The 20,355-nt window shown below is 41.0% G+C and overlaps 1 protein-coding gene across 1 annotated transcript in view; it reads right to left on the minus strand.

The window, feature by feature from the left end:
• The window catches only part of FAM199X (family with sequence similarity 199, X-linked), a 31,319-nt gene extending 18,502 nt beyond the window's left edge, over positions 1 to 12,817 (minus strand). The window contains exons 1-2 of the mRNA XM_090264365.1: positions 12,287 to 12,817; positions 82 to 301 (exon numbers count right to left, since the gene is read on the minus strand). Of these exons, the coding sequence (XP_090120491.1) occupies positions 82 to 301; positions 12,287 to 12,483 (417 nt within the window). The 5' untranslated portion in view covers positions 12,484 to 12,817. The remainder of the gene's footprint in view (positions 1 to 81; positions 302 to 12,286) is intronic.
• Between the last annotated feature and the right edge of the window lie 7,538 nt (positions 12,818 to 20,355).

A 20,355-nucleotide genomic window follows, 5' to 3' on the forward strand; every position in this document is an offset into this window, starting at 1 on the left:
GGTAGAGATGAAACTACAAAAATAGAAATTCATGTTTGTACTTAGGAAGTAACGATGACAATATAAGGACAAAAAATCTACCTGCCATTCAAACTCACTGTCCGACCAATCCCAGTATGTGCTAATAGAGGAAGAGACATCACTGCAGACACTCCCCTCAGGGAATAAGTCAAAAGAAGTGAAGTCTTGATCATCTAATAAGGAATAGCAATCATCTTGATCTCCAACAGAAACTGATGAAAACAGCTCCTCACTGCATTCTGAGCTGGCAACACTTGTTCCACAAGAAGTTAAGTTCCACCTTAAAAACAGAACACAAAAGAAATCACAACAGGAATAACAGAACTCACCCAATTTATTTTTTTAACAAGGTTATTTTATTTTTATTTTACTTACCTGTTTTTAGATAGAGGGAAAAGGAGAAAGAGAGGGAGAGAAACATCAATGTGTGATTGCCTCTCACACGCCCCCAACTGGGGACCTGGCGTGCAATCTAGTCATGTGCCCTGACTGGGAATCGAACCAGCAACACTTGGTTCGCAGGCCAACGCTCAATCCACTGAGCCACAGCAGCCAGGGCTTCAGAATTCACCCAATTTAAATGAGGATACTTTCTACGTAGCAATCATTTTTTAAAAAATCAACAAACCTAGTAGAATTCACCAAATTACCCAGGTCATGCAATAAGACAATATAAAAGCTCTGAATAGCAATAGTAAGTTCTGTCCTAGACACAGGTAAACTATATCTACATTGTGTCCTGGGCAAACTATTTTTTCTCTTCTGTCTTCAAATTGTATATGACATTTTTTGAACCTTATTCATTCACCCACTCAACATTTCGCCAGTATCTTCTATGTGCAAGTACTGTGTTATGTCCTAGGAAAATTGTTGTTGTTGTTGTTGTTGTCTTTTTTTTTTTTAATATGCTTTATTGATTATGCTGTTACAGTTGTCCCAATTTCTTTTCCCTTTGTTCCCTTCCACCCAGCAACACCCCTCCCTGCAGTGGTCCCCCCCTCCTTAGTCCATGCCCATTGGTTGTGCATATTGTTCTTCTCAACATCTTCCTGTCTACCCCACTCCCTCCTACTATGCTTAATTCCTGTACAATCTCCCTCCCTTTCCCCTCTTCCCCCTCCCAGATGACCTCCCCCCATAATGTTCCCCATACCTATAATTCTTTTCCCATTCTTGTTATCTACTTAGTTTGCCTTTGTTTCCATTCCCTAACTTCTGTTGTTGGTTGTTGTGATACAGTTTTCATTTTAATGTTCATAGTTTTGATACTCTTGCTCCTAAACAAGTCCCTTTAACATTTCATATAACAGTGGTTTGGATCTGATGAACTCCTTCAGTTTTACTTTGTCCTGGAAGCACTTCCTCTGCCCTTCAATTCTGAATGACAGCTTTGCTGGATAGAATAATCGTGGTTGTAGGTTTTTGCTTTTCATTACTGCGAATATTTCTTGTCAATCCCTTCTTGCCTGCAGAGTTTCTTTTGAGAAATCAGCTGATAGCCTTATTGGGACCTCTTTGTACGTAATTCTCTTCTCTCTTGCTGCTTTTAAGACTCTCTTTAGCCTTAATTTTTGACATTTTGATTATAATGTGTCTTGGTGTGGTTCTTCCTGGGTCCAGATTTTTTTGGAACTCTCTGTGCTTCCTTGACCTGTAAGTCTATTTCCTTCCCCAAGTTAGGGAAGTTCTGCTTCATTATTTTTTCACATAATTTTTCCATTTCTAGTTGTTCTTCTTCACCTTCTGGCAACCCTATGATTTGGATGTTGGCCCACTTATAGTTGTCTCATAGATTTCTGAGCCTCTCCTGATTTTCCTCACTTTTCGTTCCTCTTTTTGCATATGAAAAAATGTTCAACATCACTAATTAAAAAAAAAAAAGTACAAATTATGTAGGTGAAAGTCACAAGCCCTCTGCTGGGGGGCCTGCAAGCGGGCCCCCCCACCCCCTGCCCAGGTGTCCTGTGACCTCAGCCTGCAAGAACTTGCAAGCGAGTCTTGCCGACACCAGCAGCTGCACACGGCTCCTGGTGGCTGAGTCATGGAATCAAGGGAACAAAGAGGGCTGAAGACCTAAGCCTCCTTTCCCATAGTGATAACATTGGATGTGGTGCAGACCCTTGGACCCTTACCCGCACACAATTCTTGGGGGCCAGTTTACAAGTCTCTAAGAACAAAGAAGCTTGAAAATTAGTGTCTCCTCTCCCATAGCGACTATATTGGATGTGGAACAGACTCTTGGACTTTTTGTGATTTACCGCTTTGCTCTGTAGCCCTATAGGTTAATGTTTATCCCTCTTAGTGGGATCACATAAGCCTTTTAGTTCTGTAGCTCTATAGGTTAATGTATATCCCTTTTAGTGGGAAGAATGTTTGTTACCATGTAAGCCTTTTTAGTTTGTATTTAGTTTTACTTTTAAAAAAATATATTTTCTGTAACCCAATAAAAGGAATGGTCAGGCTGTGAACAATCGCTGCTTACCAGAGAGAGCTACAGCCCTCCGTTCATTGCTGGCCACTCATCCTGCTTGCTGGACTTAATCTCAGCGTCTCTTTCCACAAATATTCACGGAACAAATTAAATCCACAATGAGATATCTCACACCTGTGAGAATGGCTATCTATCATCAATAAATCAACAAACAAGTGACGGCGAGGATGTGGAAAAATGGGAACTCTAGTGCACTGTTGGTGGGAATGCAGACTGGTACAGCCACTATGGAAAGCCGTATGGAGATATCTCAAAAAACTAAAAATGGATCTGCCTTTTGGCCCAGTGATCCCACTTCTGGGAATACATCCCAAGAATCCCAAAACCCCAATTCAAAAGATTATATGCACTCCTATGTTCATAGCAGCATTATTTACAATAGCCAGGAGCTGGAAACAGCCTAAGTGCCCATTAGTAGATTAGTAGATGAAAAAGCTGTGGTACATTTACACAATGGAATACTACACAGCAGTAAAAAGGAAACTCCTACCTTTTGCAACAGCATGGATGGACTTGGAGACTATTATGCTAAGTGAAATAAGTGAGTCAGTGAAAGAAAAATAGCACATGATCTCACGTCTATGTGGAATCTAATGAGTACAACAAACTAAAGAACAAAATAGTAACAGGTTAGCTACATAAAACAGACTGACAGCTGCAGGAAAGGAGCAGGGGAAGGGGAAGGGGGACGGGATGAAAGATGGTAAATGGATTAACCAAAGAACATTTATCCACAACCTGTGGACAGAAACAACAACATGGGGACTAGCTTGGGGAGGGGAGAGGGTAGGGCTGGAAGGAGGTAGGTAAAGGGAGAAAAAGAGGGAACAACTATAACAGCATAAACAATAAAACAAAAAAATTTTTTTAAAGTAACATCAAAATGTTGACAGTTATCTTTATTGAAAGGGATCATGAGTGGGCTTTAGTTTTGTATATGCCTACAATATCTATAACGAACTTTCATAATAAATATTCGCATTATTCTTTTAGACTCTTTTGTCAGTTTCAAATGTGCAACAAATGATCACTTTGTGCATGCGCTCAGTACTGAACTATTCAAATTTACAAAGCCTTTACAACTTATTCCACTAAGAGAAAGCTACCTAAGACAAACATCCTAGCTATAACAATAAAATTATTCACAAAGGAGACTTTCTCCATACTGTAAAAAAAAAAAAAAAAATGTTGTAAAGAATCCGAATGAAATGGGTTTTAACTCAGTGACTAGGCTTGCTGCCCAAAATTTTTTAAAAAGGTAAAGCCAAGAACATTTATCCACATGTTTTTTCACTAAGAATAAACAAAGGAGTTTCAATTCTGTTTTTGTAAAATTAAGAGAAGCATGTGCTCCTATTTCAGGAAAAAAAAAAAAAGGTACCAAGGAATAAATTTAACCAAGGAGGTAAAAGACCTGTACTTGGAAAACTATGGAACACTAAAGAAAGAAACTGAGGAAGATACAAGTAAGTGGGGGCATATAACATGTTCATGAATGGGAAGAATTAACATCATAAAAATGCCCATACTACCCAAAGCAATCTATAGATTCAACACAATCCCTATTAAAATACCAATGACATATTTCTCAGAACCAGAATATTCCAAAAATTTATATGAAACCAAAAATGAACCCAAATAGCCTCAGCAATCTTGAGAAAGAAGAGCAAAGTTGGAGGTATCACACTAGCTGATATCAAACTATACTATAAGGTCGTTGTAATCAAAACAGCCTGGTACTGCCCTGACTGGTGTGGCTCAGTGGGTTGGTCATTGACCTGCAAATCAAAGAGTTCCAGTTCAATGCTTGGTCAGACTACATGCCTGGGTTATGAGCCAGGTCACCCCCAATCGGGGGCATGTGAGAGACAACTAATCGATGTTTCTCTCCCACATCCATATTCTCTTCCTATTCCTCTCTCCATTCCCCTCTCTCTAAAACATAACTTTTTAAAATCTTTAAAAAAGAAAAAACAAAGAAAAACCCTGGCTGGTGTGACTCAATGGATTGAACACTGGCCTGCAAACCGGAAGTTTGTCAGTTTGATTCCCAGTCAGGACACATGCCTGGATTGTGGACCAGGTTCCCAGTTGGGGGCATGCTAGAAGCAACTGATACATGTTTCTCTTACACACTGTTGTTCTCTCCCTCTCTTTCTCCCTCTCTTCCCCTCTCTCTAAAAATAAATAAATAAAACCTCTAAAGAAAAGAAATAAAAGTCTGGTAATGGCATAAGAACAGGAATATAGATCAATGGAACAGAATAGACAACCCAGAAATAAAAATAAACCCACACCTTTATGGTCAATTAATATTTGACAAAGGAAGCAAGAGCATACAATAAAGACAGTCTCTTCGATAAATTGTGTGGGGAGAACTGGACTGGTACATGCAAAAAAAAAAACAAAACATGAAAGTAGACCACCAACTTACACCATACACCAGAAAAAACTCAAAATGGATAAAAGACTTAAAGGTAAGTTGTGAAACCATAAAACTCCTGGAAGAAAACATAGGCAGTAAAATCTCAGACATCTCTTATAGCAATATTTTTGCCAATGTATCTCCTAGGGCACAGGAAACAAAGGAAAAAATAAATGGGACTACATCAAACTAAAAAGCTAAGCAAAGGAAACCAACAAAACAGAAGAGGAACCCTCTGTATGGGAGATCATATTTGCCAATGATACATCCAATAGGGGGTTAATACCCAAAATATGTAAAGAACTTATATAACGCAACACCAGAAGGACAAACAATCCAATTAAAAAATGGGCAAAGGCCAATAGATACATGAAAAAATGTTAAACATCACTAATCATCCAAGATACAAATTAAAACCACACACTGGTCAGAATGGCCATCATCAATAAATCAACAAACAACAAGTGCTGGTGAGGATGTGAAGAAAAGGAAATCCTAGTGCACTGTTGGTGGAAATGCAGACTGGTGCAACCACTGTGGAAAACAGTATGGAGTTTCCTCAGAAAATGAAAAATGGAACTGCCTTTTGATCCAGTAATCCCACTTCTGGGAATATATCCTAAGAATCCCAAAACACCAATTTGATAGAATATATGCACCCCTATATTCATTGCAGGGTTATTTACAATCGCCAAGATATGGAAGTAGCCCAAGTGCCCATTTGTACATGAGTGGTAAAAAGCTGTGGTACATTTACATAATAGAATACTATGCATCTGTAAAAATGATGGAACTCTAACCTTTTACAATAGCATGGATAGACATGGAGATTATTATGCTAAGTGAAATAAGCCAGTTAGTGAAAGACAAATGCCATATGATCTCACTTATATGTCAAATCTAATGACCAAAATAAAGTGATGAACAAAATAGAAACAAAAGCACAGATACATGTAACAGAATGACAGCTGTCAGAGGGGAGGGGGAAGGGGGACTGGATGAAAGAAGATGAAGGAATTAGAGGAAGAACATATATGCATGACCCATAGACACAGACAACAGTGTGGTGATGGCCAGAGGGAAGGGGGTGCAGGGAATGGGTAGAGGTGGGTAAAGCAGTTGTGGATGAGGACAACTGTAACAGTGTCAACAATGAAAATAAAATTAAAGAAAAGAATTGCATGTGCCCCATATATCCATTATTCTGCAGCCCTTTCCCTCAGGCAGACCTTGCCATTACCTCTCAGGATCAGAATCCCACCAATGAGCCCTGTGGAATAAAGTCCTACAGTAAGGCTGATGAAAGTCATTCTAAATCTATGCCATTCAATCTCAGGGAAGAGTCCCCTAACATCATGAGTATTCATCACTGACTCCCTGCCAGAATCCGCATAGAGCCCTGACCTCGGCTACTCCTCTGGAGCCCCAAGGTTCCAAGTTAGAGCAGATGACATAAGCCCCCATTATAACTTGACTCACTCAGATCCCCAACTCTCCTCCTAGTGACCTCAACTTCTTGGGATCATTACACATCCCTCGTAGCCCCTCTACAGTCCTGAAAATAAAAACATTCCAGGTCATTTTTAAGGTCATTTCTTCCATTTAGGTTTCTGAGTTCAACCCATCCATCTCCTATCATATCACCCTCTCCTGTATTTTCAATTTCTCCCTTTCCTGTGGGTTGTTCAAGGAGCTAAAATCTTTATTCCTGGAAAAGAAAAACTAAACAAAGCAAAAACAAACAAAGAAACAAATCTTTATTTTTTCAAAAACTACATCTCCTTTCCTTCCTTTCACTGCAAAATTTACTGAAAAGTTTCACCTACTGTCTCAACTTTTGTTTCCCACAGTTCCACTCATGTCATGCTATGGGAATTTTCGTTCTGATTACTCTCAAATCTAAATTTCTAGCCTGGTTAGTTATCCAAAACCTGATCCCCATTCTTACCTTGTCTCAACAAGTCCCCAAACCAAATTCCTCCTGCCTCTGTAACCTATTCTCACTTCATGGAACATGGTTCTCTCACCTGCAACTGACAGCTCTTCAGAGATAGGAAAACTGTGAGTGGTACAAAAAAACAAAACAAAACACAGTGACCATGGGTTTTTCTGGTTAGTGGTGATTGAAAACAGGGCTCTACTGTCACTTAACTGAATAAATGCTTTATACAATAATTCATTTCATATCCTGCCAATAGGGTATACAAAAGTGAGGCACTATCCTCCCACACACTTTTCACAATTGTTCAGTGTCAAAGTACTGATGAACTCCTGAAAGACTAAGAAAATAACACATCAAGTAGTTCATATTAACCCCTTTCATCTGACAATTTAATTATAAGGTCAACCAATAACATTATAATTTTTTTTAATTCGCTAAATGACATCCTTTTTTTTTGTTTTGATGATGTTGGAGGTTGTGGTGAACAACTGCTAACAGAAAACTCACAACTATATCAAAAAAATCCTGTCCCCAAAACCAAAATAAAATGTCTTTATCACTATACAGATTCCATATTGACATTTCAATTTAAAAAACATTTAAGTTTTTTGCTTATTGAAATTTATTTAATTCTCCCAAAATTCCAGACAAACCTTACTTGGTTTTAAAATCCTAAAAGAAAGTGTGAATTCTTACAAATCTGGCTGTGTTCGTGTAATTTGCTTTCCACTGAACCTAGACCAGTGACATACCAACCTAAGTCACAGGTAACTAACGTGAACACTACAAACATTCAACCTTAGGAATTATAATAGTGCCTGACTCTCCTGGTCAATGAAGGTTGAAAATATATCCAGAGTTCAATAAATGAACAGGCACAGAAATGTCATCATAGTAAGGCCCTTATCAACAGCATGATTTAAACAATCTCCACAGTGTTCTTATCAGGCAACAAGGAAGAAGCAAGATAAAGGTAAATCAAGTGTCTACTCGCTGACAAGCTTTCTACTGTCAATGAAATCTGTTTTATGACTAAACCCGAAGCACAATATCAGTACTCAACTATACAGATATGATTTTCAGATCCTTGATTTAACTGGTGAATGATGTAAGGTGAAGGAAAAAATATTTAACACATAAAACTCCAAAATACAGAGATCCAGTCAGGATGGCAGCGTAGGCAGATGTGGCTCCCCTCTTTGCACAAGCATATCAAAATTACAACTGAAATATAGAACAGCCTTTAGCCAGAACCATCAGAAATTGAGTTGAATGGAAGTTTGACAACTATGGAATTAAAGAAACCACACCCATCAAACAAAGCCAGAAGTTGGTGCCATATCTGAGATTCCAACAACCTGGCTAACACTGACCCACCTTGGAGATTCCCAGACATTCCGCCTCATCCAACTTACAGAACCACCCAAGCTGCTTTTCCATATAACTGGCTGGTCTTGGCTCATGCTTCACAACTTCCTAAATCCTCTATAACAAGCAACAGCTGGCCCCAGTGAGCTCGAGGCCCAGCAGTACCAGCAGCCAACCTAGATTCACAGCTTGGCTTCGCCTGGTGATCTCCAAGCCCACACAAGTAGCAGCCATCTCAAACTGCTTTATAAATCAGTCAGGGTGCCCCAGACAAAACACAGGTGGGGGCTAACTGTGGCCTGCACCACCCGGGAAACCCCAAGGCCAGTGCACCCAGTGGACAGCTACAGGCCACACTGGAGGACCACTACCCTGCCCCTGCACAGCTGATCCTCCATGGAGGGTGAAGGTTAGTGGTCAGTGGTCAGAGCCAGTCCTTGTAGCTAGCTGACTGGCCTGGGTAAATCCCTCCCAATGACCTGCTAACAGCAACCAAGGCTCAACTACAAGAGGAAAGTGTACTCAGCCTACAGGAAGGCCACACCTCAAGCACCCAGCTTGGGTGATGGCGGAGACTGTCACTGGACCCAAAAGGTCACCTACTACATTAGGCCACACTACAAAGACATGGAGTCAAAGAAGCTCTACCTAATACACAGAAACAAATATGGAGAGGCTGCCAAATTGAGGCAGCAAAGAAATATGGGTCAAATGAAGAAACAGAACAAACCCCCAGAAAAAAGACTAAACAAACAGAGATATCCAACCTATCAGATGCAGAGTTCAAAATGCTGGTGATCAGGATGCTCAATGAAATGATTGAGTATGGCCAAAAAATAAGGGAAGAAGTGAAGGTCATACAAAGTGAAATAAATAAAAAAATACAGAGAACCAACAGTGATGGGAAGGGAGCCTGGATTCAAATCAAAGATTTGAAACAAAAGGAAAAAATAAACATTCACCCAGAATAGAAAGAAGAAACAAGAATTGATAAAAATGAGAAGATTAGGAACCTCTGGGACAACTTTAAAGGTACCAACATCCAAATCATAGGGGAGCCAGAAGAAGAGGAAGATCAAGAACTTGAAAACTTAATTGAAAAAATAATGAAAGAAAACTTTCCTAATTTGGCAAAGGAAATATACATATAAGTCCAGGAAGCACAGAGAGTCCCGAAGAGCTAGACACAGAGAGGACCACACCAAGACACACCATAATAAAAATGCCAAAGGTTAAAGATAAAGAAAGAATCTTAAAAGCACCAAGAGAAAGGTAGAGAGTTAGTTAGCTACAAATGTATTCCCATAAGACTATCAGCTGATTTGTCAAAAGAAATTTTGCAGGCAAGAAGGGACTAGCAAGAAGTATTCAAAGTGATGAAAAGCAAGGACCTACAACCAAGATTACTCTATCCAGCAAAGCTATCATTTAGAATGGAAGGGAAGATAAAGTGCTTCCTAGACAAGGTAAAGCTAAAGGAATTCATCATCACCAAGCAATTATTATATGAAATGTTAAAGGGGCTTATTTAAGAAAAAGATCAAAACTATAAACATTAAAATTACAATAAAGTCAACCATAAACAACTGAATCTAAACAAACAAACAAACAGAAAAACTAAGCAAACCACCAGAGCAGGAACAGAATCATAGGTTTTGGGATCATTTAGAGGGTTATCAGCTGGGAAGGGGGAAATGGGAAGTAAAGCGGAAATGGTACCAAGATCAAGAAGCATAACTGGTAGGTACAAAATAGACAGGAGGGCGTCAAGAATAGTATAGAAAAGGGTGAAGCCAAAGAACTTACATGCACGACCCATGGACATGAACTAAGTGGGGAGGGATTACTGGAGGGAAGCGGGTACGGGGGGGGGGGGCGGGCAAAGGGAAAACCAATTGGGACAACTGTAACAGCATGATCAACAAAATATACTTGAAAAAACTCCAAAATAAAAGACCTCCCTAATCCTTGCCCATATACATGATTTAGCTCTTTGTTTCTCCCTGAAAAGAAATAACTGGAGCATATGGTCCTCTCAAACACCATCGTGAGAACAGGTAAGAAGGCAGAAAAAATATTCCAGAAGGAGAAAACATCTGCTGTAAGTATTGCTAATTCTACTTCCCCTAATATCTGCTGAAAATGATACAGAGCAAGATACATTAGAGCTCCCACAGGCATTTCAAGCCTTGAGAAGAATAGGGTAGGTGAAGAAGGCTTTTAAAAAGCAGGCAGTAACTAGGAAAAATAATGGTTGACTTGGAAAAACTAAGGCTGAACAGGAACTTCCCTCTCTAGCTTGACTGCCCCTTTCTGCAAAACAACCTTGATTTTACCACAGTCTCTAAGAAAACCAGTAGGAAAACACAAATAAAAGTGGGGAGGAGAAAGCTGTAGAAAATGTATTATTCTCCTTGCTTCACTCCCCATCACCCCAACCCATTTTGGCAGTGCTTACCCTCAGCCTCTGTTGCTATACTCCCTTGTGCTCATCATCAGACCAAACTAATTATGAAATCATTTTACTTTCCTGTGTATTTAAACTTGATCCAATGCTGCAAAGTATAAATATCAAATATATGTAGAAGTGTTCATTTGCACTATTTTCCGATGCAAACAATCCTAAGGACACTTGATTTCATGAATATGTGACATTTGTGCTACAGTTACCTCACAAACTAAATAACATTCTGTGAGTTAGTCTAAGAAACTATAACACCATTTATAACACTGGAGCCATTAACTCTGTTCCCAAGTTTCAGCATTGGCTCGAAAGGAGGAGTCTTGGTTTTGCCTAATTCAGTTTTATAACCTTGAACTCAGTCTTTTCTCTCTGGGCTTCAGTTTACTACCACTTCCCTTTCAAATGTATCATACTGATGTTCTGGATGATTACTTAATTATAGCATCTTATTTCCAGACTATATAACTGTCTTTTAAGTGACAATCATATTTTATACATTACTTGTATCGCTACAGTAAATCTGTAGATTGATTTAAGAGATGGCAAGGAACATACAAAAGACAATAAAATGTGGAAGGATTTGTTTATGCTCATATTATAAACTGAATCAGAAATCAGAACTAGACTCCTTAAGTCATCTACAGTATTTTCCATAGCTGAACTCCTCTCCTCCTCCCTTTTTCTTTTTCTTCACACACCCTCCCAGGCCTTTGCATATATATCTCAAACATTCATCTATATTAAAGGTTGGGGCTGGCTACCTGTAAAACATCTTCAAACCTCCCACATTCGGTATTAACACTTAAATGCTTCCATGAAAGAATCCTCCAGAATACTCCCTTCTGTACAACCAGTTAAGGGATGCACCCTCTGAACATATATATTTGTATTAAGCAAGTCTATCCTAAGCCTTGCTCCATCCTTCAACCCGAGAACAAATCAAGGAATGTGCTACATGAAGGAATTGGGAATCTTCCATATTTAAGCTTATACATTTTGGGAGGGCCTAACGCGTGAATGCAAAGAGTTCATAAATGAGAGAAAAAAAAGAGAGAATTGTCCGGTTTCCTGGAGCTTCACTAAAAAATGGGGGAGGAGTGGAAATAGAGTTGTAAGACTGGTTAGAAATTGGGAAAATTAAGATTATAGCTTTAAAAGTGCCACCTTTCAAAAGAGCCATAGATTCATTTTGAGCCATCAGAAATGGAAAGGATTAAACTTTTGCAGGTGGAAGGGAACAGGCGAACAGTTAAAAAACAAAAGTAGGGGTTTGGAATTCACAGGGGACAGAAAGAGGGGACGGGGAGAGGGAAGGGAGGAGTCGCTACGGTCAGAAGATGAATTGGGGAAGAGTAAAATGCCTGCCGAAAGGAAGATCGGGAGGACACGGGTGAAAAGAGGGAGGGTGAGAGGGAAGGAGCCCGGGAATGAGCGCTAGTAAAAGAGAAAGATGGGGGAGGGGCGAATAGCAGTGCAGACCCCGGGCGGAGCGCCAGGCTAGGGGACGACGCAGAGGTCCCGGACTTGAGGCAGGGGTGTGGGCAATCAGCCCCTACCCCCAGCGGCGGTGCTTACCTGTTGGTGTGGAAGCGGTGGAGCGGGTCAGTGCGATGGCAGGAGGACAGCTGGCAGCCGAAGTCGCTGATGTCCAGGCAGCCTGGCTCCTCGCTCGGGCAGGTGCCCACCCCGCGAGGAGGTCCCAGAAGCGGGAAGGGTTCCTCGGGGGTCAGAAACTTCTCGTACGAAGTGGTGGCCGACGCCTCGTCGGACATGGCTGGAGATGGCCCGGCTCGGGCTACCTCTCTGGGCCCGGGCTGCTCCCCCGTCCGCCCCTGCCCCCACTCTATAACCTGTCCGCTGCCGCCGCCGCGCCTGGGTGTGCTAGCCGCAGTTCACCAGCAGGCTGAGCACCGTGGCCCGCCGCTGCTTCCGGGAATGCAGCGCTACGGAGGTTGCTCCAGGCCACTGCAACCTACCACCCTGGAGTCAGTCCCCAGTGGCCTCCACAGCTCCCTCAACCTCCGCCACCGCCCCGCCCCCCCGCGCCCACTGCGCTCGCTGCCCGCCACTGCTGCAATCCGCCCGGCGTCCGCCGGGGTGGGCTGGGGGTGGAGGAACTGCGGGAAGCTGCTCCCCGCGCCCCCTGCTGGAGCGGAGGAGGAACTGAACCGCCGCACGCCCACTTCGCCCTCCCAGCAGCCAGTGAGGGATTCCAGGAATTAAAAAGTCCTGCACTTCAGGTCAACCGGCTCCTCCGCCTTCTCACCCGCGGCTGATTACTAAACAACAAGCCGCAGGCCTTCGAAAAGGGACTTGACCAAGGTAACATTGTGGCTGCGTGAAAAAGAATCCAGATGCCCTGGTTCCTAGCACACTCGATCACCCTGTCCCAATTCAACAAGTATTTATTGAGCTCCTGCCGATGTGTGCCCAGCACTGTGCTTTAGGGAGAGTGAGCCAAGTAGAGAAAAATAGTCCCTGCCTCATCTCTGGTCACCAAACCCTGAGAATTATAGGCAGCGGCCCCCAGGCTACTCAGAGCTGCTGGACACGTAGAGCTCTTTTGTGCTCTGTGCTGTGCCTTGCATTATGCATTCTGCTTGGAATGTCCTGCGGTTTCTCCCTTGCTAATTCTTAAAGCCCCAGCTCAAACGTTACCTCCTATGTGAAATCTTCCCTGACTCTCAAAGGAGACTTAAGTATACCTGCCAATGCTCCTATAGAAAGGGTGCTTAATTTGTTCAATTTAAATACTTTTACTGTTATCACATACTGTCGTTCTTCCTCTCTTTTATCTGTATTCCAGACAAGTGGTTCCAGATCTTAGGTGCATGTGTTCTTTTAATATTCGGAGGAAAACACAATATTGCCAATTTCTTATTTTGCCAAATGAACGCAAAATTTTAAAACTACTGCTATTCGTAAAAGGAAGCACATTTATAGAAATGTGAACCCTGAGAACTAAGAAGGGCTCCTGGTGTCTAACTGGGCTCAAGCAGCAACAAAAAACCAGAGCCTCGCAGCCATTTCTCCACAAGGGGCTCACACTGCAAACCGCAATTAGCAGAAAAACCTCTATGCTAAACTCCCCGCCTGCACTGCTTCTGCTATTTGAACCAGCCCTTATAAAACAAGTTCCTGGAGTCCTAATTCAACCAATAGGACTGAAGTTTTCCCCATCCAATCAGAACTGTGCAGCTCTGACAAATCAGAGTGGTTCTCTTCTGACCAATCAGGAATAAGGAGTGGGGACTTCTGTGGATTAAGTCAGCTCTCCTCCGGTTTTCCGGGCGCGCTTTGCATTGAAGATTGCCATTGGCAGGCTGGAGCTGAAACACAGAAGCAGAGAACAGAGGCGCGGACCCTGGTGGGTCAAAGCACAGCAGAACATCAGGGATCTGCCTAGTGAAAAAGGGCCTATCCTCTGGGCTTTGCTGTTTTCACAGCAGCCGCCTATAGCCCTGTCACAGCTGTTCCACAGAAGTGATGTTTCATAGCCATGTTGTATTACCATTAACGTGTTTGCAGTCAATCAAGTCGGGGATTCCTGTTGATGTTTGAATTGATGCCAAGAACCATGGTTGACAACATGGGCATAATGTCTCAATAAATCATTAAATATTGGGTTGGCCAAAAAGCTCCTTTGGTTTTTTTCCATAAGATAGCTTTAGTGGCACTTAGTTGTCTTTAACTTCATTTGAAACAATTTTGTTAGATTGTATTGTGACAGCTGTCATATCAGCATGCATTTAAAAAAATCAAAATTGAATTTTTGTGTCGGTATTTTAATGTTGAAGATGGAAGAAAACCGTAACATTTTTGGCATATCATGCTTTATTATTTCAAGAAAGGTAAAAACACAACCAAAATGCAAAATGATTTGTGCAGTGTATGGAAAAGGTACTGTGACTTTTCCAATGTGTCAAAAGTGGTTTGTGAAGTTTCTTGTACTATTGACATTTAGGCCAAATAATTATTTGCTGTGGGGCTGTCTTATGCATGGGAAGATGTTTAGCAGCACTCCTGGCCTCTACCCACTAGAAACCACTAGCAGGAGATGGCCAACATACTTAAAATATCCAAATCAATAAAGTTATTGGTGAAAACAAAAGTGTTTTATTTTACAGAAAAAACGTAATGGGCTTTTGGGCCAACCCAATATATTTAATCTCAGGAAGGCCTAGCATCTTTTCTGATTGCACAGGTCTTCACATACAACTCATCAATACCAACACTGAATGAACATAAGAGTTTCTAGTACCTCTCTTTTTATAAGGTGAAAGAAAACATCTGACTATCCAGAGGGCATTTAGAAAATCTCAAAAATAGCTTTAGGTACTAAAGATAATCTGAAAATTATTTTATTTCATTTTACCTTTAGGATTCAATCTTAGGAAGGACAAATAATCAAAAGTTGTCAGGATATTTGACATTTAAAATAGGACTGTTGGTGATGCAAAACAACATGAGGGTGAACCCCAAAAAATATCTGTAATTATCTTCTGGAGGGCAGGCCCCTTGTAGTACAGGCTTCCCCCACTGGGTGAGTGTTCTAGGAACCCATCTGTATCAGTGTACGAGCTAGCATTGTTGTGAGAGGTTGCATTCAGCTTTAGTGGATTTTTTAAAATACTCTTTCAATGCCTTTGTCCATTTAATGATCGGTGATTTACGAGCACACCTGCCCACACAACACTGAGTGTTCGCCAGTTTTTTGACCAAAAACAGGATGACCCCCTTGCCCCACCTTCCCTATTCACCCGATCTCCTAACAAGTGACTATTTTTGTTTCCCAGGATGAAAAAACGTCCTCAAATGGAAACATTTAGCCAATGTGGAAGAGGTGAAACAAAAAATGACAGAAGCACTAAAAGGCATCAAAATTAATAAGTTCAAAAACTCTTTTGAGCTGTGGAAATAAAAGTCTCGATGGGTGTATTGCATCGAATGGAGAGTACTTTGAAGGCAACTGAAGTTTAAACATGTAAGAAAAAATACACACTTTTCTATAAATAAGTTCAGCTTTTGGGGGGTTCCCCCCTTGTATTTGACTATTCCTAGAGAATAACAAAACTTTAAAAAATAAAAACTTTAAGGTAATATGAGCCCTGGCTTTGGGCAACCACTCCTCGTGGTTTAAGAAACTATAGCCCCGGCCTGAGCATGATGAGCCGCCAGCATTCTGGCCGTGCTTGTCTCTAAGTCTCAACATAAGGCTGTGTGTGAAACATGACTGACAACCACTCAGAGGGTTGCCATGGGAATTGGATCAAAGGATGCTCATTATATTTTAGAACTTGCTCTGCTTTCCTTATCAGTAATGTAACATAAACAATCTCTAGCAAGGAGTACATGAAACCTTGCATCAGGTTAAGATGTTTTATGGACCCTGACACAGACTGGTCACTGTGACCCCTGTACTGGTATGTGTAATGTGTTGCAGGAAGACAGATCTCTGGGTAGGGGCATTCTCATGCCCCTCTGCCCAGGTGTCGTTCCATGACCCAGGAGATGATGAGAAAATCTTGTCTCCACCTTCAGCTTTAGGCTGTTGAGGTCACCGGTCATGGAATCCTGGGAACAGCGAGTTCTGTTGTGTACTCCATCTGCCTCCTTATTAATAAAGTCTTAAAATGGAGCTGGCATTGAGGATTAGTGGGTCTGCCTTGCTTCCTTGACAGGTGCTACCTAAACCAGGAGTTACCCTGGCTGTATTTTACATATTAATGACACTTTGTAAGAATTCTTTCACTTGTAAAATTCTCCTATTGTTGGCTGGAATGTCACACCCCCTGTTCTAGTAACTTTTGAAATCCTAATAAAAGGAGGCTGAGGCCTCCCACTCTCCCCTATTGGTCAGAGCGAGCCACAGTCCTCCATTTGTTACTGGCCAATAATCCTGCTTGCCTGATTTATTTCAGCATCCGAGATCATAATTAACACTTCAGTAATGTGTTACTGTCAAACGCCTAATGGCTATTGACGATTTATGAATTTTAACCTTGTATCTCACGTATGTATTCTCCTCAATAAAAGGCATAAGGTTAGATGAAGGTTTAGCCGCTGGTCTCCACTAGAGAGGCAGTCACCTTCCTTCCCCCAGACATAACGAAGTGTCCTGGGTAGAAGCTTGTTCCGCCGTGGTCATGAAGTCTCTGCTGGACAGAGCAACTTCCAACTGAGCCTAGGGGGTGTGTGGCACCTCCGCCATACCTAGCTGGTATGGATCAATGGATTGAGTGCCAGCCCAGTTAGGGCACATGCCTAGGTTGTGGACCAGGTCACCAGCTGGGGACATGCAAGAGGCAACCGATCAATGCTTCTCCGGCACATTGGTGTTTATCTCCTTCCCTTCTCCTCTCTCTAAAAGTCAAAAAATAAAATATTTTAAAAAATATATAAAGTAACATGATGATCAAGAATCTTAGCTCTTTCATAAGTGAGGAAGCTTTGTTTTCTTAACTAATTAGGGATATAAATAGTTAATATAAAGCACCAAAAATTATTGTGATAAAGATGGAATCTTTTTTACCTAGGCAGATTACACAAACTAATGCTTCATATTGCAGGTGAAAAAAATAGACAGTAAACAATTGAGTTTCTGGTACTGTTCTAGGCCATGGAAATACAAAATGAATGTGACATACACTAGACCTTCCAGGAATTAATCTAGGTAAAGAAACAGTTATGACAAAAGAAGGTGGGGGGGCAGAGATCACTAGTTGACCATCACATACCCTTTCTCCCACTTCTTTCTAAGTAATAAAATCTGATTTTTGGGGGGAGTAGCTATGTACCCAGATAAAAAAAATGTAATATCCCAGCCTTTTCAGATAGGGGCACCCATGTGACTAAAGACAATGGTATGTGTGTGGAAGTTGTTGGGTGGAACTTCCTAGAAAGCTTCATAATTGTGTGTGTGTGTGTGTGTGTGTGTGTGTGTGTGCGGGGGAGTAGGAGTAATGGTGCCTATCAGGTTGCTAAGCTCAGGCACCTTTTTTAGTTATCTTCTTACTCGTTCTCAACCATGTATGGATGTGATGGCTGGAACTACAGCAATCATAATGATACACTGAGGAAAACTTGAGCTAGGAAGGCAGAGCTTGGTTCTGGAAAACAGCAGAAAGATAAAGGAGCCACCATGACAGTATTGAATTGCCTACCTTTGAATGTATTTTATGTGATAGAAAAATAATGGGTTCTTAATGAACCAAACAAAATTGGTAACCAATGCAGCATATAATTGTAGTACAGTGAGAAACTAGGTCTAAAAGAGGTATGTATTAAGGCTTATAAGTGAATTTAAAGGAAAGATGAGTTTTGCCAGGGAGAAATGAGATTGAGGAGGGATTCACAAAAGGAGTGACATTTTACCTGGGCTTTTAGAATATGACTAGCTGTCTACTAGGCTAGAAAATATGTGTATTTTAGATGAAACACTGTGGTACTGAAATTCCATGTAATTTCTGTGGTAAAACTAGTGCAATTTGGAAGATAAATGATGGACTTAGAAAACATTTTTGATTAGCAATGGATGATGTAACATTTATCATAACTAATTATGGAAACACTTAAAGGGTGATTGCCAACAAATTTTGAGAAGCACTAACAAGGGGATTATTACAATAAAATTGATATATTTGGCCCCATGTAATTTTCTTCTTATTTCTGAAAAGAAAATAACATATATTATTTCCCTGTGTAGTTCTATCCATCTCAATGCGTAAGTACTTTAAAATTTTTAATGAATGGGTAATTCACCCTTCTTCAATTACTCTTGCTAAACTTTTATTTAACCGTTGTTATAGATAAGTTAGGAAACTAATATCCTCATCAGTATACATATGAGGTCTGTCCAGAAAAAGTCCAGCTGTTGTTAATATAATGAGAATGGTTTGTGAGATTTCGCTGTAACCTGGCAGTCAACTGCAGGTGGACTGGAATGCACATTCATGAACAATGACAACTTCACTATACTAGTCAGTGGGGGTGGTAGACGCCATTGAGTGAGCATGTGTACTGTGTGGCCGTTGCATTTAAAATGACTGAGTAAGTGGAGCAACAAATCTGCATCAAATTTTTCATTAAGCTAGACCATTCCTCCTTGGAAACTATCCAGATGATCAGAAGTCTCTCAGGAGTGAAGCAATGAGTGCAATGCAAAGAAAAGTGTGGCACAAGTGCTTCAAAGATGGTTGAGAATCTGTTGAAAGTAATCCATGTTCTGGAAGGCCTGCAACAAGCAGAACACCTGAGAATGTTGAACGTGTATGGGCTGCAATCAACAAAGATCAGCAACTGGCAGTGTGAGAACTAGAAGCTGATCTGGAGATTCACAAAAACTACTGTGTCCAAGATTTTGATGTAGGATCTTGGCATGAACTGTGTCATGGCAAAATCTGTTCTGTGGCTCCTGCTACCAGAGCAGAAGGAACACCATGCTGCGGTTGCTGATGATTTGATTCCAACCACTGCCACTGAAACACATTTCATCAAGAAGGTCATAACTGAAGATAAATCGTGGTTTTACGGCTATGATTCAGAAACAAAGGACCAGTTGTCCAAACGGAAGTCACCTGATTCTCCACGCCCAAAGAAGGCATGGAAAAGTCGCAGCAAGATCAAGACCATGTCAAATGTGTTTGTTTGTTTGTTTTTATTGGGAAGGTGTTGTCCATCACGAGTATGCCCCTCCAGGCCAAACAATTAATAAAGAGTACTACCTCAATGTTCTTTATTGGTTGAGAGATTGCAATACAACAAAAATGGCCCCAGCTATGGGCAACTGCTGATTGGCAGTTTTAACACAACAGCATGATTGCATACTCATTACAACTCATGCAGCATGTTTTGGTGACACTTCAAATCACCCAGGTGACTCAGCCCCACTATGGGCGCAGTTTTGGTGCCCTGTGGCTTCTAGCTTTTCCCAAAACTAAAATCACCTTTGAAAGGGAAGAGATTTCAGACCATTTATGAGACTCAGGAAAAGACAATGGGGCAGCTGGTGGCGATTTCAACAAAGGACTTTACAGAGTGTTTTGAACAGTAGAAGAGATGCTGGGAGACCTGTGTGAGGTCCCAAGGTGTCTACTTTGAAGCGGACTGACACATCATTGTCCTATGTCCAATGTTTCTTGTATCTTGTATATTCTTCGAATAAATGACTCTATTTTTCATAGTATGCGGCTGGATACTTTCTGGACAGGCCTCATAAATACTTTGTTGTTTTTCATTGACAAAAATAAATCTTCCAATTGCTGAATAATGTATTCAGTTACTAAATAATATATATAGTGTGGGACAAAGTAAGTTTACAGTTGTTAGTTCATGAATCACAGAGTTTATTCTTATATTATTATTTATTGATTATTGTATTGTTTGCCATATGAACAACTGTAAACCTACTTTTGCCACTCCCTGTACTCCTTTGTATAGATACAAGGTATGTCCGGAAGGTATCCAGCCACATAATATGAGACATTTATTGAAGAAGGTACACATCTCAGTCCCCTTCAAAGTAGTCATTCTTTGGATCTCACATAGTTCTCCCAAACACTATAAGCTGCCCCATTGTATTTTCCTGAATCTCATCGACTGTCTGAAATATCTTCCCTTTCAAAGGTGACTTTATTTTTGGGAAA

The sequence above is a fragment of the Furipterus horrens genome, unplaced genomic scaffold (assembly GCF_987537825.1).
Source record: "Furipterus horrens unplaced genomic scaffold, mFurHor1.1.pri manual_scaffold_17, whole genome shotgun sequence".
Taxonomy (NCBI): Eukaryota; Metazoa; Chordata; class Mammalia; order Chiroptera; family Furipteridae; genus Furipterus; species Furipterus horrens.